This window comes from Elephas maximus, chromosome 21, assembly GCF_024166365.1.
Source record: "Elephas maximus indicus isolate mEleMax1 chromosome 21, mEleMax1 primary haplotype, whole genome shotgun sequence".
Taxonomy (NCBI): Eukaryota; Metazoa; Chordata; class Mammalia; order Proboscidea; family Elephantidae; genus Elephas; species Elephas maximus.
In genome coordinates, this window is record NC_064839.1 from 58812502 (window position 1) to 58835250 (window position 22749).

Consider the following 22749-nt stretch of genomic DNA (forward strand, 5'->3'; position numbering starts at 1 on the left):
ATTCACTATTCCTGTATAAATTCAGCTCAGGTGTCCTGAGAGTTGGTCACCTAGTGTGTGGTGTAGGCTCTCAGCTACTATCGTAGAGGGTGTATGCACTGCTTTCTGGTAGCAGCAGGGGGTCACACTCTGAGGAGGGGAGGGTGCTGACAGCCTTCCCCCAAGTGTCAGTGAGGAAGGAGCATCTCTGTTCTCTAGAGCTCGCTGGTGTGTGGGCTCTGCAGCTGTGCCTTAGGCACCCAATGCTTATACCTGTAAAGACTGGTAGAAACCACTATCCTCAGACCCCTTTCATGGGTGGTTAGGCGGTGTGGATGGAGCCTCAGCCCTCAGGTCACTGCTGTGGTTAGGTGAGGGCTCTGTTTAACAGGTAGACCAGTATCAGACCTCCAAAACCTGCCTCTCCACCATACAGATGAAACAATTACAGTCAGACCTCTAACACATTTACCTTTGCATTATAATAGCCACCTGGCTCCATGTAGGGGTGAAAGCCAAAGTCTGTGGATCTCTTATGCCTGGGCTGGCACTGCTTCTGCTCTGATCTTCCAGTTTAGGGGAGTCTGGAAAGTATTTTTCCCCTGTTTGTTAATTTGCTACTTCTCCCAGCCCAGGAGAATAGATCAGAAAAAGCATAGCACTTCTATCTCAGGCCCATGGAATTTGATTGTTAATGAAGCCTGCTGGGGCAGGGAGGGCAGGAATCAGATAGATAGGAGAGATTAGCGTGGTAAAATAGACAAAATCACTTATCTTGTGTCAAAAGTGCTGTTTTATTTCAGATTCTAGAGGCACACGTAGCCTGTGTGCACTGGCTGGGTTCCCTCTGAGATTGCCCTAGAAAGTTAAGGCTGCATCCCGTGCTTCCCGTGCCTCAGGAAACTACCATCAGCCCCGCCACACTCGCACCAAAGAATGGCACCAAGGAATTGAAGCTTACGTACTGTGTGGGTTTAGCAGCTCATCGCTGCTTCTGCACGGCCTCTCACTCCCTTGTCACTCAGGTCGATTCCTTAGTTCTGTGTTTGATGGTCAGGGTTTGTAGATTGTCATATATGTAACGGATTCCCTTGTTTTTTTCGGGTCTTTGTTGCAAGAGGTTCAGCAGAAGCTTCTGCTTAGTTAGCCATCTTGTCCCTGCCTCTGACAGTGAACTTCTTAATAACCAGTATTTATTTTGTTGTGTTTTCAAAATTTTCACATAAACACTATACGGTTGAAAAGTAACTTGTTTAAATTCATTCAAATTTTCTACTTATTCATCTGACTGAAGTTTCTATTGGTTATTTACCAGAACATGTGAAAGAGCACACCCCTGTGTTTGTATCATGCCAAAGAGCATTGCTAGCCCTCCTGGCTGGAGTTGCTGGGTCAACAGACATGGAAGTACAAGACGGTTCTCTCAAAATGGGTCAGAGACCTGGTATCTATTAATACAATCCATCCATGCCCAGTAACCACTCATGTTGAATCCAGCTGCATATTGGGTGAAGATAGCAAGAGTTAGACTCAATACTCATTCTCATCTCTTGTCGACTCCAAAGAAATAATATACTCCCAAGAGACCTGCTAAGATAAGGAATTTCAATGACATGGGAGAGAACCATAGGAGACAGAGGTCAAAGCAAGTGTTGAAGTAGAAGGGACCTCATAGCTTAAACAACCTTGCAGGCAGTCAACCTCATGTCCCTGGCAGGCACATTCTCACACACTGGAGCTGGTATCAGTTTTATTTAGTGCTCTGCCAGGTACCTTCAACTGTGACACTCTCCTTTACTTGTGTCCTATTTGCTTGGCATCTGTGGGTCTTTTCTTTGGATAGCTGGTGCCTCTATTTTGTTGAGACCTTAAGCACAAGCCCAGAAACCCAGTGCCGTGGAGTCAACACACATACCCTTCTTATTGGGTAATTCATTCCTGTGCCCAATATGCTACCTGCAAGGGCTCACACCAACTTCCCCTTAGTGTGCCTTTCACACAGTACTATACAGCTGTTTCCTGAACACCTACTTCTTTGACATGTCTCTGGATATGGATCTGTGGCTCTGGGAGGATGGGCTTTATTTTGTGAATCTAGAATAATCTATTCCCCTATCCACTGTAGCCCCTTCCCAGGGGCTGGCAAACCCATTGCCAGAAGTAACCACTGTCTGTTATGAAGAATCCAGAGACAGTGAAGGTGAGAGACAGACTCTGTGGGGGTTTCCCCAGTCCTGGGCCCAATGCTTCCAGTTGCACCTGCAATAGGACACCTGGGTCCTTTCCAGTTATGTGCAGTCACAACCATTACCATATACCCAGGTATGATACCTGAGACACTCATCTTGGTTAGCTGTCACCAGGCACCAAAGAAGACCCAACAATATCATCTTCTAAAACACAGAGTTCTCTTTCCCAGAGACCTCTAGCTACGTCTGATGAGAGAGCTATTAAACTCAACAGCCCGTGAGTGGAATTTTACCCTAGAATTTGAGGGAAAACTTACATATGGTGGAGCCCTGTCCTTATAAGTGGAGAGAGACTTATGTCAGGCTCATTCACTCTTCAAAACATGATTGAAGAACTGCTTCAGGCATAAGGAGTAAAACAAAGGGGAAATTTAACTTTTTTTTTTTTCTCATTTAGTTGCTCTATAAGACAGCTGCTATTTAATGCAATAGTGATAAACTTGTTTTCTTTTACATAACGAATCTAATTTGATACTTAGGTTTTTCTTGATCAGCAGTGAGGATAAGTGCATTATGTGTGTAGCAATTTTGTACTGATGTTCTATAACTGAATATTGATCCCTGTCCCCCTCAGGAGATTTTTAAAAACAAAATTAGGTATTTTGTTCATTATTATTAAAACACTCTGCATAAGATGTCATAACAATGCCATTCAAAATATATTTATGATTTTTCTCATGCTTTGGTTTCATTATCTTTTTAAAAAAATTGTGCAAAATCTAGATTCTATTTACACAGATAGTTTTAAAATATAAAATGTAATCACACAGAAACACACGTGCACACACACACACATCCCCCGCACTAACACACACACGTGTACAGGCAAAAACTAAACTATATCCTCTCACATATCACACACACTCCCTAAATATTACTCTAACTGATACATTTGAATTTGTGTTTATTGTGTGAGGTAGTGATCCAAAATTATGTTCTTCTATCTGTGTGTCTGTCTATTGAAACTCCAGTTAACAAATATATTTAAACACGTATTTTTCTACAAGTGAATATAAATTTTATTCTTTTTCAATTATAAAATTTAAAGGTCGGAATGCATTTATTTCTGTACTATGTGTCCATCATAGCAATTATTCAAAGAGCATTTTTGTTTAAAGTCATTAAACTTATTCAGTGTATGTTGTCATTGTTGTTAGGTGGCGTCGACTCAATTTGGACACTAAGGAAATCTATGTGACAGAGTAGAACTGCCCCCAGAGGGTTTCCTTGGTTGTAATCTTTAGGGAAGTAGATCACCAGGTCTTTCTTCTATGGAGCAGCTGTGTGGGTTCAAACAAGCAACCTTAAGGTTAGCAATTGTGTGCATAACTATTTGTGCCACATGGGTGTATATACGTGTGTGTGTGTGTGTGTGTGTGTAGAGACAGCAAAAGAGAGAGAGAAAGATACAACTGAAATTAGCCTAGAATTTCAAGGATTTATTCACCCCTGTGACGTGTTCCAGAGTGTTCTGAGACTCTGCAAGGCATGGGGGGTTTGGACTTTATTATCAGATCACTAGTGACCCCCACGGTGTGTACTCAGGGGACACCGTGAGAAGCAGCTGTCTCCTCTGAAGTACATAGGAGAAGGGAGTAGGTGGGGTAGAGGAGTCACAGCGTAGGAGAGTATTCTGTGGAGTGGTGCTGAATGCCTGTACTTGGCTGGTGGCTGTGAGAATGAAAAGAAGTAAAATGAGACAGCAGACATGGAAGAGATTAAAAAAGGAGTTTGTTGTTTCCTTTAATGGAGAATGAGGGCGATTAAAAAGTCATGGTTGAATCTTCCTCCTGTCGCCATGACAAAAGAGTGGGTGGTGGAGAGACTATCTGAGACGTAGAACACTAGGACGCAGTTAGATATGGCAGATATAACCCGTCGAAGAGGTTTTTTCTGCTCCATTTAAGGCAGAAAAAAGGGCAAGAATGAGACATAGCACCTCCGTATCTACTGAGTACACTATGAACAGAAGCGTTTAGTATGACTGAGACATTGTAGAAAGCACAGAAATATTTGCAAGTATTTGGAGGTTGAACTGAGGATGCATGGTTTTCTAATTATTAAAATTTTACTGAAAAAAATGTTGGGGGTAGAAATGTGAAAAATGAGGTCTTAAATACTTAATTGAATTCCTTCTCCAAATTAACACTTGTTAAGTGAGAGACACCAGGGAGTTACAAGCAGGGGTGGATTACCCAATAAGCACAGTAAACACATGCTTAATTGTGCACACTATCTAAGCACATGCTTGAAAGCACAAGTATGATACAGTTAAAAAGTTACTCGGACCATAAACAACCTGGTGCATAGGCAGCCTCCAGAGCCTGCGTGAGCTTCATTTCTAGCCGACACATTCTCACACACTGGAGCTGTTACCAATTTCATTCAGTGCCCTGTGGGGAAGGATTACTCAGGAAGCAAGGTAAGCATGGGCTTACAAGGTAAGCACAACTAAGTATGTGCTTATAAGGTACACATTAAGAAGCTTGTGCTGACCCTGCTTATTGGGTAATCTGTTCCTGGTTGCAAGGAAGGGACAGTAACAGTTCTTTGAGGATAAGACTTTTGCTGGGCAGGGGCAGGAAACACCAGGGTTAAAAGGAAACTTCAGTCTTCCTCTGCACCTGCTCCTGAGATGCTCTCTGTGCTCCATGCATTCTGAGTGTCTCCTGTAGGCCAGTCCTCTCCCTTCAGGGGAGGTTTGTGTCTTGGGGCACACCGACTTCTCTTCACTGTGCCTCTTGCACAGTAGTAAATGGCTGTGTCCTCGGAAGTCGCAGAGCTCAGCTGCAGGGAGAACTGCTTCTTGGATGAGTCAGCAGTGATGGAGATTCGGCCCTGGAATGAGGAGCCATACTTTGTATTCCATGATGATCTACTGTAGTAACCATGTCCCAGCCATTCCAGGCCCTTCCCTGGGGGCTGGCGGATCCAGCTCCAACCATAATAAGCACTAGAGATGGAGCCACCAGTGACAGTGCAGGTGAGAGAAAAGATTTGTGATGGCTTCACCAGTCCTGGGCCTGACTCCTTCAGCTGCACCTGGGACAGGACACCTACGGGAAAGAGATGAAATTCTTGTGAGTCAGAAACAGAGCACACTCACCCCTATCACCCAATGTTTAAGTCCCTGAGAGGCTCACACTGGGAAGCTGTCGCCAGAAAAAGGAGGAAACATAACAGCTTCATCTTCTACTAGGAAGGATAGTGCCTTTCCTGAGAGAGTGAAGATGCCCACACCACACAGCGTGGTAGGTGTGATATAGACAGAGCTGAGGGGAAATTTGCATGTGTCAAGGGTACTGGACTTACAAGAGGAAGGAGCCAGGGGCCAGCTTCTGCCTCACAGGCTCTTCCAAAAGGTGACTTCCTGAGTATTTAGACATCAGATGACCCAGACGTCTTCTTCCTCCTAAACTTCTTCGTTCCTGAGCTTCCATATTTTCATTCCCACCTCAAAGTTAGGAAAACAGGTCAGGGAAGCAGGCAGGTTTGCTGGACAGTGGGAAGCAAAATTGTTGATAACCCTAGGTAACACATCACACAACGAGTCAGTGCTACAATGCCCTATCCTTTTTGGGATCCCACCTGCAGGCATTCTGTCCCGTGTATATGCCTGGTGAACATCCTCCTCTGTGGAGAAGGCCTGGGAGAAAAACACAAGGTGTGCTCTCTCTGTTTCTGAGTGCAGACTTCCAAGTTGTCTTCCTCTGACCGTTGATCTAATTCCTGCTCTCTCTTATCCCATCATTCACCAGTTTTTGCTTCTTTGCTAATATTCTTCCCATTTCTCTGGTGGTAACCATCTCCTTTTTCTTCTTTCCTCTTCCCATGTCCTTTTTCCTACCTAAGGCCAAAATATCTTCTCATTTATAAGAACCTTCACTAATTCACCCAACCCAGAACCATGTTGAGGGAACACACCACACCACTGAGCCTCATCTCATGCCCTGTGCATTGTCATTATTCCTTCAGCTCTCACACATGGTGCAGTGACTTGCAGCCCCTCCAAAAAAAAATTTTTGTAATTTTTCTCCCTAAGTATTTTCCAGACACTGTCCTGATTTCTTCCCTTTTTCCAATAATAGTGTGGTAAGTTTTCCTGGGATAAACATGAACATGCCCACCCCTCTCCCCATTCCTATCCTGTGTCCTCCATTGAGTAGATCTTATGTGTCACCCTGCAGCTCACATGTCTGGTTTGTGTTTCTGGGAGATGCTTGTAAACTCAACAGACAGTGGTGCCTCTTATATCTACCCTAGAACTCCCTGATGTCTGCTTGAGGACACTGACAATAAACAAGTAAATTAAAAAACAAATGTGTAGGAGAGTATGTTAGCAAACCATAAGTGATGAGGAGAACAACACAACAGACAAAACAATAGAGCTTGATGGACAGGAAATACCCAGAAGAGGATGATGGTCTCAGTTATGGTAGCTTCGCCAAAGGGAAATTTCTGAGCAACACTGGAAGAAAATTGCAATACAGGCTATATAGTAATTGGGAAAACTCATTTTCCATGAAGAGGCTAATGCAAGTGCAAGTATCCTTGAGGTATTTTTTTTTTTTTTTTCCTAGTATAGCAGGGGATACCAAAATGGTCAGTTTTACTAGAGTTCGAGATTCTGGGAGTGACTAGTAAGAGGTAAGATTAGAAAACCAAACAGAAACTACACAAGGCATTTATAGGGAAAAATACCTTTTTTTTTCTATAAATGGGGCACACATTTGAGCAGATGAGTAACTTAAATGGTTTATGTAACATAACTTCTCATTACAGTTATTACTATCATTGGAGGATAACAAAATGAAATATTTTCAGGAGAATGCAGCTTCAATTCATACACCACTCAGTTGTTTCCTGAATTAACAACCTCCCTTTGCTTCTTCATTGTGTTTGAGTTAATATTCACCCTGCAGTTGAAAAGGAGGTAAGTTGGAACACAGAGGGAACACAAGGTATGTGTTAGAGAGGCAATTTTGGTAGAGATGCAAAATACAAAATAAACTGATTGTTTATATATATCTATAAAGGAAACAACATTTAAATTAAGGATAATAATTTTTACTATGTACCAAGAAAAATGAGTACTTAGTTATAAATCCAAGGAAATCTGTGCAGGATCACTTGTCTAAAACTGCAGAACACTAATGAGAAAGAGCATCAGATCTAAATAGATGCTGAAGTATTTTAAGAGTAATGATTGATGATAAGATGTCCATTCTCCCCAATTTTAAATATGAATTAACATGTATCTAGTAAAATTTAAAAATAAATAATTTTCTTGATATAAATAGACTCTTCAATTTGTACAGGAATGCAAAGTTACTGGACTAGTCAAAAGAATACCGAAACAAACAAAAAATATCAAAGACACACATTGCTCAAATTCAAGACTCATTCTACAGTATAGTAACCAATGTGGTATTGTAGTGGCGAAAGGACAGACATAGATGTACCATCCATGTGCTGACAACTGCATGACATTATTGAACTTTTCCAGAAAAGCAGATATGTCAGCCATACCCCTCCGAATCAGTACTCACCCAGATGTGAGCAATGTTGGTTAATTTCTCATGTCCTTGAGCTTCAGTAAATGCTCTCATGTACCACTGCTCCTTTCAGCTGGTAATTTTCATCCATATTTTGTCCGTGAGTTTCATTCATTTTACCAAATGTTATTAACATGTAGTTAAATTTTAATGTTTTATGGTATCTTACTGGTAGATATACCACACCATATTAATCCTCTCTTCTTTCGGCGGATTTTTGTGTTGTCTCTGGTTACCTATTAGGGCACACACACAAAAAGATTACTATAGGAGGCAGGGCCAGGATGGCGGACTTGGTGGACGCTACCGCGGATCCCTCTCGCAACAAAGACTCGGAAAAACAAGTGAATCGATCACATACATAACAATCTACGAACCCTGAACAACAAACACAGATTTAGAGACAGAGAAAGAACAAATACGGGGAGGCAGCGATTGTTTTCAGAGCCTGGAGCCAGCGTACCAGTCAGGTGACCTTCAGCGCCCGATTTGGGGCAAAGCCCAGGGGGGCAGATGGCACAAAGAAGGGGCCTAGCCCTGGCCCCCGAACTCATTCCAGGAGGGGGCCCAGCCGGTTCACGCGGGCGGCGTGGCGGCGCAGCCAGTGGGAGAAGTCCCCAGGAGGCAGTGACTGATCTTGGAGCAGGGAGAGCAGCGTCTCAGCCAGGGAGCCGTCCTGCTGGGATTTTGGTGGACCGCAGGCACTGCATAAGAGTGGGGAGCAGCACCACCCCCCTGAACTGATCCTGGAGGGGTCCCAGCCGGTTCGCGTGGGCGGCATGGCGACGCAGCCGGTGGGAGAAGTCCCCGGGAGACAGCGACTGATCTTGGAGCAGGGAGAGTGGCGTCTTAGCCGGGGAGCAGTCCCACCAGGATTTTGGCGGGGCGCAGGCGCAGGGAGCTGCTCCACCCCCCTGAACTAACCCCGGGAGGGGGCCCAGCCAGTTCGCGGGCGGCCTGGCGATGCAGCCAGTGGAAGAAGTCCCAGGGAGACAGTGATGTGTCTTCGAGCAGGGAGAGTGGCGTTCCAGCCGGACGCGTGGTTGCAGCACAGGCGCGGGGAGCTGCTCCGCTATCCTGAGCTGACCCCGGGCAGGAGACCTGCCGGTTCGTGGGGGCGGCGCGACGACACGGCAGGCGGGACGGGGAGTCCCTGGGAGGCAGCCACTGATTTTGGAGTCGGGAGCGTACCATCCCAGACTGGCAGCGGAGGATCTGACCGTGACTCCAGTGGGCCAGACCCCCCCGGACAATCTCCACACAGCCAGCACACATAGGCGACCTGTTCCGTGGAAATCTCAGATATAATAGTCATTCCAAGCAAGACAAGCAACTCTGGCTATATTCTGAGGAACTACTCTCCTATATCTCTGATCCCTCCCCCACCCTCCCCAGGCGGCTTCATTCACATCCGAATAGCCTGAGCCACAGGGAGAACTCTGATAGGGATCTGACTGCATTTTTTTTAGCGGATTTTCTGGAAAAACTAGTTTCCCAGTGATGGCTCGGACACAGCAGTCCATATCAAACCACATGAAGAAGCAGACTATGACAGCTTCTCCAACCCCCCAAACAAAAGAATCAAAATCCTTCCCAAATGAAGATACAATCCTGGAATTATCAGATACAGAATATAAAAAACTAATTTACAGAATGCTTCAAGACATCACAAATGAAATAAGGCAAACTGCAGAAAAAGCCAAGGAACACACTGATAAAACCGTTGAAGAACTCAAAAAGATTATTCAAGAACATAGTGGAAAAATTAATAAGTTGCAAGAATCCATAGAGAGACAGCATTCAGAAATCCAAAAGATTAAAAATAAAATTACAGAATTAGACAATGCAATAGGAAGTCAGAGGAGCAGACTCGAGCAATTAGAATGCAGACTGGGACATCTGGAGGACCAGGGAATCAACACCAACATAGCTGAAAAAAAATCAGATAAAAGAATTAAAAAAAAATGAAGAAACCCTAAGAATCATGTGGGACTCTATCAAGAAGGATAACTTGCGAGTGATTGGAGTCCCAGAACAGGGAGGGGGGACAGAAAGCACAGAGAAAATAGTTGAAGAACTCCTGAAACAAAACTTCCCTGATATCATGAAAGACGAAAGGATATCTATCCAAGATGCTCATCGAACCCCATTTAAGATTGATCCAAAAAGAAAAACACCAAGACATATTATCATCAAACTTGCCAAAACCAAAGATAAACAGAAAATTTTAAAAGCAGCCAGGGAGAAAAGAAAGGTTTCCTTCAAGGGAGAATCAATAAGAATAAGTTCAGACTACTCAGCAGAAACCATGCAGGCAAAAAGGGAATGGGACAACATATACAGAGCACTGAAGGAGAAAAACTGCCAGCCAAGGATCATATATCCAGTAAAACTCTCTCTGAAATATGAAGGCAAAATTAAGATATTTACAGATAAACACAAGTTTAGAGAATTCGCAAAAACCAAACCAAAGCTACAAGAAATACTAAAGGATATTGTTTGGTCAGAAAACCAATAATATCAGGTACCAGCACAATACAAGGTCACAAAACAGAATGTCCTGATATCAATTCAAATAGGGAAATCACAAAAACAAACAAAGATTAATTAAAAAAAATAAAAAATAATACACATAACAGGGAATCATGGAAGTCAATAGGTAAAAGATCACAATAATGAAAAAGAGGGACTAAATACAGGACGCATTGAACTGCCAGATGGAGAGTGATACAAGGCGATATAGAACGATACAAGTTAGGTTTTTACTTAGAAAAATAGGGGTAAATAATAAGGTAACCACAAAAATGTATAACAACTCCATAACTCAAGATAAAAGCCAAGAAAAACATAACGACTCAACTAACAAAGTCAAACACTATGAAAATGAGGATCTCACAATTTACTAAGAAAAAGTCTCAGCACAAAAAAGTATGTGGAAAAATGAAATGGCCAACAACACACATGAAAAGGGATCAAAATGACAACACTAAAGACATTTATCTATAATTACACTGAATGTAAATGGACTAAATGCACCAATAAAGAGACAGAGAGTCACGGACTGGATAAAGAAACACGATCCATCTATACGCTGCCTACAAGAGACACACCTTAGACTTAGAGACACAAACAAACTAAAACTCAAAGGATGGAAAAAAATATATCAAGCAAACAATAAGCAAAAAAGAAGAGAAGTAGCAATATTAATTTCTGACAAAATAGACTTTAGATTTAAATCCACCACAAAGGATAAAGAAGGACACTATATAATGATAAAAGGGACAATTGATCAGGAAGACATAACCATATTAAATATTTATGCACCCAATGACAGGGCTGCAAGATACATAAATCAAATTTTAACAGAATTGAAAAGTGACATAGACAGCTCCACAATTATAGTAGGAGACTTCAACACACCACTTTCGGAGAAGGACAGGACATCCAGTAAGAAGCTCAATAGAGACACGGAAGACCTACTTACAACAATCAACCAAATGGACCTCATTGACTTATACAGAACTCTCTACCCAACTGCTGCAAAGTATACTTCTTTTTCTAGCGCACATGGAACATTCTCTAGAATAGACCACATAAAACAAACCTTTGCAGAGTCCAAAACATCGAAATATTACAAAGCATCTTCTCAGACCACAAGGCAATAAAACTAGAAATCAATAACAAGAAAAACTAGGGAAAAGAAATCAAATACTTGGAAAATGAACAGTACCCTCCTGAAAAAAGACGGGGTTATAGAAGACATCAAGGAGGGAATAAGGAAATTCATAGAATGCAAAGAGAATGAAAATACTTCCTATCAAAACCTCTGGGACACAGCAAAAGCAGTGCTCAGAGGCCAATTTATATCGATAAATGCACACATACAGAAAGAAGAAAGAGCCAAAATCAGAGAAGTGTCCTTACGACTTGAACAAATAGAAAGTGAGCAACAAAAGAACCCATCAGGAATCAGAAGAAAACAAATAATAAAAATTAGAGCTGAACTAAATGAATTAGAGAACAGAAAAACAATTGAAAAAATTAACAAAGCCAAAAGCTGGTTCTTTGAAAAAATTAACAAAATTGATAAACCATTGGCTAGACTGACTAAAGAAATACAGGAAAGGAAACAAATAACCCGAATAAGAAACGAGAAGGACCACATCACAACAGAACCAAATGAAATTAAAAGAATCATTTCAGATTATTATGAAAAATTGTACTCTAACAAATTTGCAAACCTAGAAGAAATGGATGAATCCTTGGAAAAACACTACCTACCTAAACTAACACATTCAGAAGTAGAACAACTAAATAGACCCATAACAAAAAAAGAGATTGAAACGGTAAGCAAAAAACTTCCAACAAAAAAAAGCCCTGGCCCGTACGGCTTCACTGCAGAGTTCTACCAAACTTTCAGAGAAGACTTAACACCACTACTACTGAAGGTATTTCAAAGCATAGAAAATGAAGGAATACTGCCCAACTCATTCTATGAAGCCACCATGTCCCTGATACCAAAAACAGGTAAAGACATTACAAAAAAAGAAAATTATAGACCTATATCCCTCATGAACATAGATGCAAAAATCCTCAACAAAATTCTAGCCAATAGAATCCAACAACACATCAAAAAAATAATTCACCCTGATCAAGTGGGATTTATACCAGGTATGCAAGGCTGCTTTAATATCAGAAAAACCATTAATGTAATCCATCACATAAATAAAACAAGAGACAAAAACCACATGATCTTATCAATTGATGCAGAAAAGGCATTTGACAAAGTCCAACACCCATTTATGATAAAAACTCTTACCAAAATAGGAATTGAAGGAAAATTCCTCAACATAATAAAGGGCATCTATGCAAAGCCAACAGCCAATATCACTCTAAATGGAGAGAACCTGAAAGCATTTCCCTTGAGAACGGGAACCAGACAAGGATGCCCTTTATCATCACTCTTATTTAACATCGTGCTTGAAGTCCTAGCCAGGGCAATTAGGCTAGACAAAGAAATAAAGGGTATCCGGATTGGCAAGGAGGAAGTAAAGTTATCACTATTTGCAGATGACATGATCTTATACACAGAAAACCCTAAGGAATCCTCCAGAAAACTACTGAAACTAATAGAAGACTTTGGCAGAGTCTCAGGTTATAAAATAAACATACAAAAATCACTTGGATTCCTCTACATCAACAAAAAGAACACCGAAGAGGAAATAACCAAATCAATACCATTCACAGTAGCCCCCAAGAAGATAAAATACTTAGAAATAAATCTTACCAAGGATGTAAAAGACCTATACAAAGAAAACTACAAAGCTCTACTACAAGAAATTCAAAAGGACATACTTAAGTGGAAAAACATACCCTGCTCATGGATAGGAAGACTTAACATAGTAAAAATGTCTATTCTACCAAAAGCCATCTATACATATAATGCACTTCCGATCCAAATTCCAATGTCATATTTTAAGGGGATAGAGAAACAAATCACCAATTTCATATGGAAGGGAAAGAAGCCCCGGATAAGCAAAGCATTACTGAAAAAGGAGAAGAAAGTGGGAGGCCTCACTCTACCTGATTTCAGAACCTATTATACAGCTACAGTAGTCAAAACAGCCTGGTACTGGTACAACAACAGGCACATAGACCAATGGAACAGAATTGAGAACCCAGATATAAATCCATCCACGTATGACCAGCTGATATTTGACAAAGGACCAGTGTCAGTTAATTGGGGAAAAGATAGTCTTTTTAACAAATGGTGCTGGCATTACTGGATATCCATTTGCAAAAGAATGAAACAGGACCCATACCTCACACCATGCACAAAAACTAACTCCAAGTGGATCAAAGACCTAAACATAAAGACTAAAACGATAAAGATCATGGAAGAAAAAATTGGGACAACCCTAGGAGCCCTAATACAAGGCATAAACAGAATACAAAACATTACCAAAAATGATGAAGAGAAACCAGATAACTGGGAGCTCCTAAAAATCAAACACCTATGCTCATCTAAAGACTTCTCCAAAAGAGTAAAAAGACCACCTACAGACTGGGAAAGAATTTTCAGCTATGACATCTCAGACCAGCGCCTGATCTCCAAAATCTACATGATTCTGTCAAAACTCAACCACAAAAAGACAAACAACCCAATCAAGAAGTGGGCAAAGGATATGAACACACATTTCACTAAAGAAGATATTCAGGCAGCCAACAGATACATGAGAAAATGCTCTCGATCATTAGCCATTAGAGAAATGCAAATTAAAACTATGATGAGATTCCATCTCACACCAACAAGGCTGGCATTAATCCAAAAAACACAAAATAATAAATGTTGGAGAGGCTGCGGAGAGATTGGAACTCTTATATACTGCTGGTGGGAATGTAAAATGGTACAACCACTTTGGAAATCTATCTGGCGTTATCTTAAACAGTTAGAAATAGAACGACCATACAACCCAGAAATCCCACTCCTTGGAATATACCCTAGAGATACAAGAGACTTCACACAGATATATGCACACCCATGTTGACTGCAGCTCTGTTTACAACAGCAAAAAGCTGGAAGGAACCAAGGTGTCCATCAACAGATGAATGGGTAAATAAATTATGGTATATTCACACAATGGAATACTACGCATCGATAAAGAACAGTGACTAATCTGTGAAACATTTCATAACATGGAGGAACCTGGAAGGCGTTATGCTGAGCGAAATTAGTCAGAGGCAGAAGGACAAATATTGTATACGACCACTATTATAAGATCTTGAGAAATAGTAAAAACTGAGAAGAACACATACTTTTGTGGTTACGAAGGGGGGAGGGAGGGAGGGAGGGAGAGGGTTTTTTATTGATTAATCAGTAGATAAGAACTGCTTTGGGTGAAGGGAAAGACAACACTCAATACATGGAAGGTCAGCTCAGTTGGACCGGACCAAAAGCAAAGAGCTTTCCTGGATAAAATGAATGCTTCAAAGGTCAGCGGAGCAGGGGCGGGGGTCTGGGGAACATGGTTTGAGGGGACTTCTAAGTCCATTGGCAAAATAATTCTATTATGAAAACATTCTGCATCCCACTTTGAAATGTGGCGTCTGGGTTCTTAAATGCTAACAAGCGGCCATCTAAGATGCATCAATTGGTCTCAACCCACCTGGAGCAAAGGAAACTGAAGAACACCAAGGTCACACGACAACTAGGAGCCCAAGAGACAGAAAGGGTCACATGAACCAGAGACCTACATCATCCTGAGACCAGAAGAACTAGTTGGTGCCCGGCCACAACCGATGACTGCCCTGACAGGGAGCACAACAGAGAACTCCTGAGGGAGCAGGAGATCAGTGGGATGCAGACCCCAAATTCTCATAAAAAGACCATACTTAATGGTCTGACTGAGACTAGAGGAATCCCGGCGGCCATGCTCCCCAGACCTTCTGTCAGCACAGGACAGGAACCATCCCCGAAGACAACTCATCAGACGTGAAAGGGACTGGTCAGCGGGTGGGAGAGAGATGCTGATGAAGAGTGAGCTAATTATATCAGGTGGACACTTGAGATTGTGTTGGCAGCTCTTGTCTGGAGGGGGGATGGGAGGATAGAGAGAGAGGGAAGCTGGCAAAATTGTCACGAAAGGAGAGACTGAAAGGGCTGACTCAATAGGGGAAGAGCAGGTGGGAGTACGGAGTAAGGTGTATGTAAACTTATATGTGACAGACTGGATTTGTAAAAGTTCACTTGAAGCTTAATAAAAGTTAATAAAAAAAAAAAAGATTAAGCACTCCTGTCTGTGTTCTTTTGTAGACATATAGTCTCATTGTTGTTGTTTCAATATTTGTGTTGGAATCCCCAGGCCATACCATAGGTGTATGTTTACTTTTATCAAAAACCACTAAATAGAAGCCAAAGAAATTTTATACCAGTTTTGCTCCCACGAGCAACATAGGAAATGATTTCCTTTGTCCACAGCCTTACACCTAGTATGCAGATTCTGCTCAATTTCACGTATATGGTGTTCGCTTCCTCGTATTTCATTTGGATTTAACTTGCATTTCCCTAAGGACAAATGATGTTGGTCATCTTCTCAAATGTTTCTGGCCATTCAGAAATCCTTTGCTGTCAAGAAACTCTTGAAGCATTTTTCCCTTTTTAATAGGATTTTTAACATTTCTCCAAAAGATTTCTAAAATTGTACTATATGTACTAGGTACAATACCTTACAGATAGATTGATTTCAAATATCTCCCAGGGATTGTCCAACATGTTCCATTTCTAAATGGTGTATTTAATTACGATTGAATCCTTTTGGTTTGTGATTTATTAAAGTTAAAATGATTGTGTGTTACTTTTAAGAAACCCACTTGCTTATATCAAGTTCAAATGTATTTTTGTATTTTTCTTCTTTAACTTTACTGTCTACTAACACTACAGCCTACCATCTATGTTGGATGGATACTTGCCTATGACAAGAGAAGGTAATCATTATTCCATACAAATATCCACTGGATTCAGAAGCATTTAGTAAAAAGACTATCAGTTTTCCCATGGAGACTGCTCTAATTCTCCCCTGACAATCACTAATTTTGTCACTTTGTCATAAAAGATTCAGAAATTCTGGAAGAAGGCTGATTTCCCCTGGGGACAATTTACAAGGCAGGGAAAGGACGGTTCAGATCCTTATAGGAAGCCCCTTCCCAGTCTTCCTTGCACCTGTCCGTGGTGCTACAAACTTGAAATCAGTGTGCTCTGACCTCCCCCTGGTGATCCTGCACACTCACTGCAATCTAGCGTCTTCCTGCCTGTCTTCAGGGCAGGTTTGTGTTTAGGCTGCCTCCACTCTGTACTCTGTACAGTAATACATGGAGGTGTCCTCAGTTCTCAGACTGCTCAGAGTTAAATAAACTTGGCTCTAGGAGATGTCCCTGGTGATGTTGACTTGGGACTTAAGAGCTGGGTTATAGTACATGTTCCTATTGGCCCATATCTCACCCACCAGCCCAGCTCCTTTACCGAAACCTTGCAGACCCAGCTACAGCATAGCTTGTGAAAGAGAAACCACAGACAGTACAGGTAAGGAACAGAGTCTTTGAGGGCTTCACCAGTGCTGGGCCCGAATCCTGCTGATGCACCTGGGACAGGACATCTGGGGACAAGGAAGATCCCATTGAGTCAAAAACACCAGAAATTGCATATCCACAGTCCTTAACTGAAATCTCTAAGACACTCACAGCAGGGAGCTGCCAACAGGCAGAGGAACAGCCCACAGGAAAATCAAGCTCCTGTGGGGTTCCTGTTCAGAAGGATGCTGGGAATTCTCTGCCCAGGGTGGGGCTTCCAGCCTAAGCCTGGGATTTGATTTTCAGGATGGAAGAACCTGAGTGTATAAGACTGGGCAGGAGTAAGGAGCAGTCACTATCTGTCCTTCCTTGGGAGTAGTGTTTTGTCTTGTGCTACTTAGAGGAACTAGGGAGACAAATCATCCTGGAATTTTCCTGCAACCGTTTGCCTGGTCCATCTATTTACAGACAATGAGGAAGGTAAGTCTGGACAGAGTGGGTAGGATTTTGGGCCACAGGACATGAAGAAATGTTTAAAAATGAAGTTATTCAACATTCATTTCAAGTGAAAAACCAGGACCTGCTTATGCTCAGATAGTTAAATTCCAGTGGAGAATTCAGGATTGCAGAGAGTGGTGCTTATGAGTGGAGGCTCATGTTGGAGTTGGGGAAATAGATATTTTTGAGATGGCCTGACATTACTCTTATGCCTGTGCAACTTTTGTCCTTTTTTTCCACAAAAGAAAAGGGCTTCTTGGATTTCTACAGTAGGATGGAACTGTAGGGATTGTTGAACCAGTTTTATGCTTGCTCTGTTCTGTTCCCTGCACCTGACTTCACTCAAAGGTTCTAGACTATGAAGAGAGTTTGCCTGTCCTGCTGTGCCTCTGTCTTGTTGGCACCAAGCTGTTCCAAACTGTGGCTCAGCTTGGCCATCAGGAAAGGATGAATGATCAGTGGTATGGTTTGTGTTGGACTCGCAATGACTTTCCATCACTGTATCTCACGCAGAGTAATACATGTCCATGTCCTTGGCTCTCAGTCTGTCCATTTGAAGGTTCAGCGTTCTCTTGATGTTTTCTCTGGAGATGGTAAATTAACCCTTCAATGAATCTGCACAGTTCTTAGTACCACTAAAAAAAAACAAAAACCAAACCCATTTTTGTCAAGTCGATTCTGACTCATAGCGACCCTACAAGACAGAGTGGCATTGCCCCTTAGAGTTTCCAATGAGCACCTGCTGGATCTGAACTGCTCACCACTTAGTTACCAGGACTAGCTCTTAACCACTACACCACCAAGGTTTCCTAGTACCACTACCAAGGTTAATTAGTGCAATCCAGTACAGCCAATCCCTGGAGCCTGGCAAACTCAGTGCATCCAGTGCCTACTGAAGGTGAATCCAGAGACTGCCCAGGAGAGTCTTAGAGACCACCAAGGCTGCCTGAGGTCTTCTGCTGACTGTACCAGCAGCCCCTCACACTGGACACTTACAAAAAGAGAGATATTTTGGTGAGGAAAACTGTCACACATAGCCACTGTTTCACTAAGACCCAGCCACACAGTCAACATCTATTGTTCTCTATAAAATGACCATTTGAAAAAGGAAAACCCAGTGAATCAGACTCCATGGTGACTCATGTGTGTTCAGTCCCAATCACTGAATAGGGGTACCTGGTTATGCTGGGACTGGGGTTCCTCTCCCAGAGCTACAGCATCAGGACTAGGTTGGTTTTCATCATCTAAGAGATGGGTTCTATTTGCACATCCTCCTGCTATTTAGCAATCTTTGAAGCTGGAAGCCATCAGAGAAAGCAGTGCTTCAGAACAGATATGAGTACCCTGGGTGAGTTGGAGGGAAATTATAACATTCAGGAAAATGTGATATTTATTACGGGATTTTGCATTGCAAAACTCTTAGTACTCATTATTTTATTATATTTTTACATACGCACACAAAACATAAGATGTAGATATCAACACCTTTTGTTGTTGTTGTACTTAAGTACCTTTTACAGATATAAAGCTACAAACAGAGCACAAAGGTGTTGTATGATGTGCCAAGAGCAATTGTCTGGTAAGAGTTACCCCAGTCCTGGGCTTATATAGCTCAACACTTGACTGACAGTTCTCCTAAACTAACTGCTTAGTAAATAAGTAACTGACTATTAAGGTTTGCAGAAACCCTGGAGTGTAATGAGAACTAGGTGTGATTTTGCTGAATTCTAGTGTTTTACTTAATCACCAATCAACGCCCCTGGAAGCAGCAGTTAAGAAAAAATGATATATTGCATTGGGCTTATCTGCTGCAAAGGACCTCTTTAAAATGTTAAAAGACAAAGAAGTCACCTTGAGCACTAGGGTAGCTTGACCCAAACCTCATATGCATGTGAAAGCTGGACAACGAATAAGGAAGACCAAAGAAGAACTGCTGCATTTGAATTATAGCGCTGGAGAAGAATAACAAATATGCCATGGGCTGCCAAAAGGAATGTCATCTGTCTTGAAAGAAGTACAGCCAGAATGCTTCTAAAATGGGAGGATGGTGAGACTTTGTCTCACTTACCTTGGACATGTGATCAGAAGGACCAGTCTCAGGAGATTGACATTGTGCTTGGTAAAGTAGAGGGTCAGCAAAAAAGAAGAAGACCCTCAGTGAGATGGATTGACACAGTGGCTACAACCACGGGCTCAAACATAACAATGATTGTGATGATGGCGCAGGACCAGGAAGCATTTTGTTCTGTTGCACATAGAGTCCCTACGAAATTGAATCCACAGTACTGCACCTAACACATAAACACAACAGCACTTATCCAAGTAATATGTACAGTACCAAGTTCAATGCATGGAAATGTTCAGGAGTGTTTGCTATTTTGGATGCCACTGTGAATTTTTCTATCACTTCTTCTCTATCAATATAAAATTATACTTATTTTCACATGCTTATGGTAATAAAATTGGCAAATAATACATTTCACTTATTTAAAGTGTACAATTAGTTAAGTATTAACATAGGTGCATCTCAGTGCAAGCATCACCACAACCAAGGGAGTGAACAACTCCATACACTTCAACGATTTCCTTTTGTTCCTCTGTCATTCCTCCCTCCTGCCCTTCCCTCTGCTCACTCTGTCCCCAGGCACATACTGATCTTTTTGTTAGTTTAGATTAGGTTGCATCTTCCAGAACTTACATACATGGAATCATGCAGTATGCACATTCATTTCTTTAGCTTATTTCATTCAGCATAACAATTTAGAGGTACATCCATTTGGAATGTTTATCAAAAATTCACTAATTTTAATGCTGGATAGTATTCCAAAGTATGCATGTACCTCAATTAAGTTATGTGTCTTCATGATGTGGATTATTTCAAGTGCTTAGCTATGACATAGAAAGCTGCTGCTTAGCTTGGAGATGAAGGGAGCTGAGAAAAACCTTGCTCTTTTTCTTATGACAGTGACAACAAACCTGGACAAACTGCAAATGAGCACATTTCTTTAACATCAGAAAGTTGAAGTCACAGAAAAAACAATAAAGCTGAACTCTGAAGGCGGATAGGTGTCTCCAGGAAGAAACACAACCCTAACTTTAGCCTACCCAGGGCAGACAGTGCCAGAGGGCATAGAAGCTACTCACAAGATTAAACTGCCAGTATGTAATAAATCTCTTAATGTTGAGTGTATTAAAGCATAGATCGCTCTATGTTACCGAGGGTAACATAAAGCGATCCTTATTACACTCTAGGCGTTCCTCCAACATTGAGGAAAATTCAATAAAGAACCAAACACTTATGCTGCTGGATGATGGAGAGGAGCTGATAGAACTTCCAGAACGCACCTAGACCACCTCTCTTATCTCTACAACAAAACAAGAGGAGTGAACTGTTGAGGAAACTCATCAAAACCTGAATTCTATGGGCACTGGTGAAATCGAATAGACTCTGGGAAATCACCAAACTCTGTCCAGAATAATCTCCCCTCTTTTCCATAAGGTATAAAAGCCTTAATTTGCAGGATAAATTCTCTAAAAGGAAACTAGAGCTCACAGGTGGAAAACCATTGCAGCTGGGAGGAAACATTGGGAGGAAGTCACTCCACCGTACAGGAGAGAAAGGAAGTCATGCTAGGTCCAAGATGGTGTCTGGAGGAGGGACAGGGACACTGGGAAGGCCACACACCTGACAAGGTAAAAAATACCCATGTAGGAATGAGGCTTAGTCAGAAGACCAGAGAAATGTCCCCTTATTGCAAAGACCACCACAACACTAGCAATTATCAAAGAGAATAACATTAAAATGTACCAGGGAGTGCTAAAAGAGCAGGTTCTATCTGGGGAGCACAAAATAAAAACTTAAAACCAAAAAAGGAGGAAAAACAAACAAATATTTCACTATAGGAACCCTGAGGTTTCTAGTGCCCATAGTAAAAGAGAACTTGAACTCTGGTAGCCGTGGCAACAATAAACTCCAGATGCAGCCATATCTTAATTCACACTAATCTCCACATAAGGGCCAAGTAATGGCAGGGAGTGATTATGTCCAAGGAAAAATTAATAATGAGTACATAATATATAAAATAAAATGCCAATATCTACTCTTTTTCCACCTTCCCCTGTGACCAGTCCCCTCATATCAGCTTTCACCACTATTCCTGACCATCATTAAGGAAGCAGTGGAAGACGAGCCACAACTGCTGGTTGTCCTGAAGCTACTAGTTCATGTCCAGGAGATAGCAACTCTCAGGCAGCTTTTCCTGGTGCATCAGCACACTGTACCCAGCAGAGGACACCTTTGCCCCCTCCATAGGATAGCTGCTACACCAGCTCGTCTTTGTCCAATGCAGTGTATTTGATCAAAGACCTGGCTTGGCTCCAGTCCCCCTGTTTCTTCTGGCTCAGCAGTCAAACTCATAGCCATGACAAATCACGCCTGCAGTATTGCCAATGTGCTTCACCAAGTTACCAGCTTCTCCCCTCAGAACAGACCACACCACAGTGAGGGCCTGGGCCATGCTGGCATGCACCTTACCAAGGGGGCATTTCCTGCACCTTGCCGGGGTAGGTGTGAATGTAGAGGTTGCCAGAGCTTATGTTTTAAGACATTGTTTCCAAAGCCTGATTGAAGAGCTTAATTTATTCTGAAGTTATAATCAATGATTGAACTCCTAGTTTCCTATAGATGAAAGATTTAATAAAGTGATAAATGACCTCTTATCAAGAAATGTTAGACTTACAAAGAATTTTTTTATTTAAATAATTTGTAGTGTGTAACTATGTAATTAAAGAGAGCCCTAAACTCTAAAAGTAAGCCTATTCAACTAGATTGACTTTATCACTGGAAATTATAATGTACAGTTTCCTAATTTAACTCATGTGATTCTGACCCCTCCATGGGGCCTGAGTCATTTACCAACAAGGATCTACTGCAACCATCATCTCTTTCTCTCATACTCTCCTTGGTATGACATAGAGTAAATAGGAAGTATGTCTCTCTCTCTCTCTTTCTCTCTTTCTTGCTCACTTGCTCATAATAGCCAAAAATGGAAACAAACAAGATGCCCTTCAGTATGAGAATGGACCAACAATCTGTGGTGCATCCACACAATAGAATACTATTCAGCAATGAAAGCAAAGGAGCTACCAAGACAAGAAATACACGGATGAGTCTTAAAAGGAAATAGCCAGCTTGAAAAGGCTACATACCATATGATGTCATGAATGTGACATTATGGAAAAAGCAAAACTACAGATAAGATGAATAGATAAGTGATTACCAAGAATTTGGAGGGAGGTATGCACTAAGGTAAAGCACAGGTGACTTTATGAGTGGTGAAATTTGTCTCTATTCTATTGCCGTGGTGAATATATGACACTCTGCTCTTATCACAGTACACAGA

The 22749-nt window shown here is 41.6% G+C and overlaps 1 gene segment (V, D, J or C); it reads right to left on the reverse strand.

The window, feature by feature from the left end:
* LOC126064700 (immunoglobulin heavy variable 4-61-like) overlaps positions 1 to 5478 on the reverse strand; it is a 113464-nt gene extending 107986 nt beyond the window's left edge. Inside the window, 2 exon segments of the V gene segment in view lie at positions 5271 to 5284; positions 5372 to 5478. Coding sequence covers positions 5271 to 5284; positions 5372 to 5417 — 60 coding nt within the window.
* Between the last annotated feature and the right edge of the window lie 17271 nt (positions 5479 to 22749).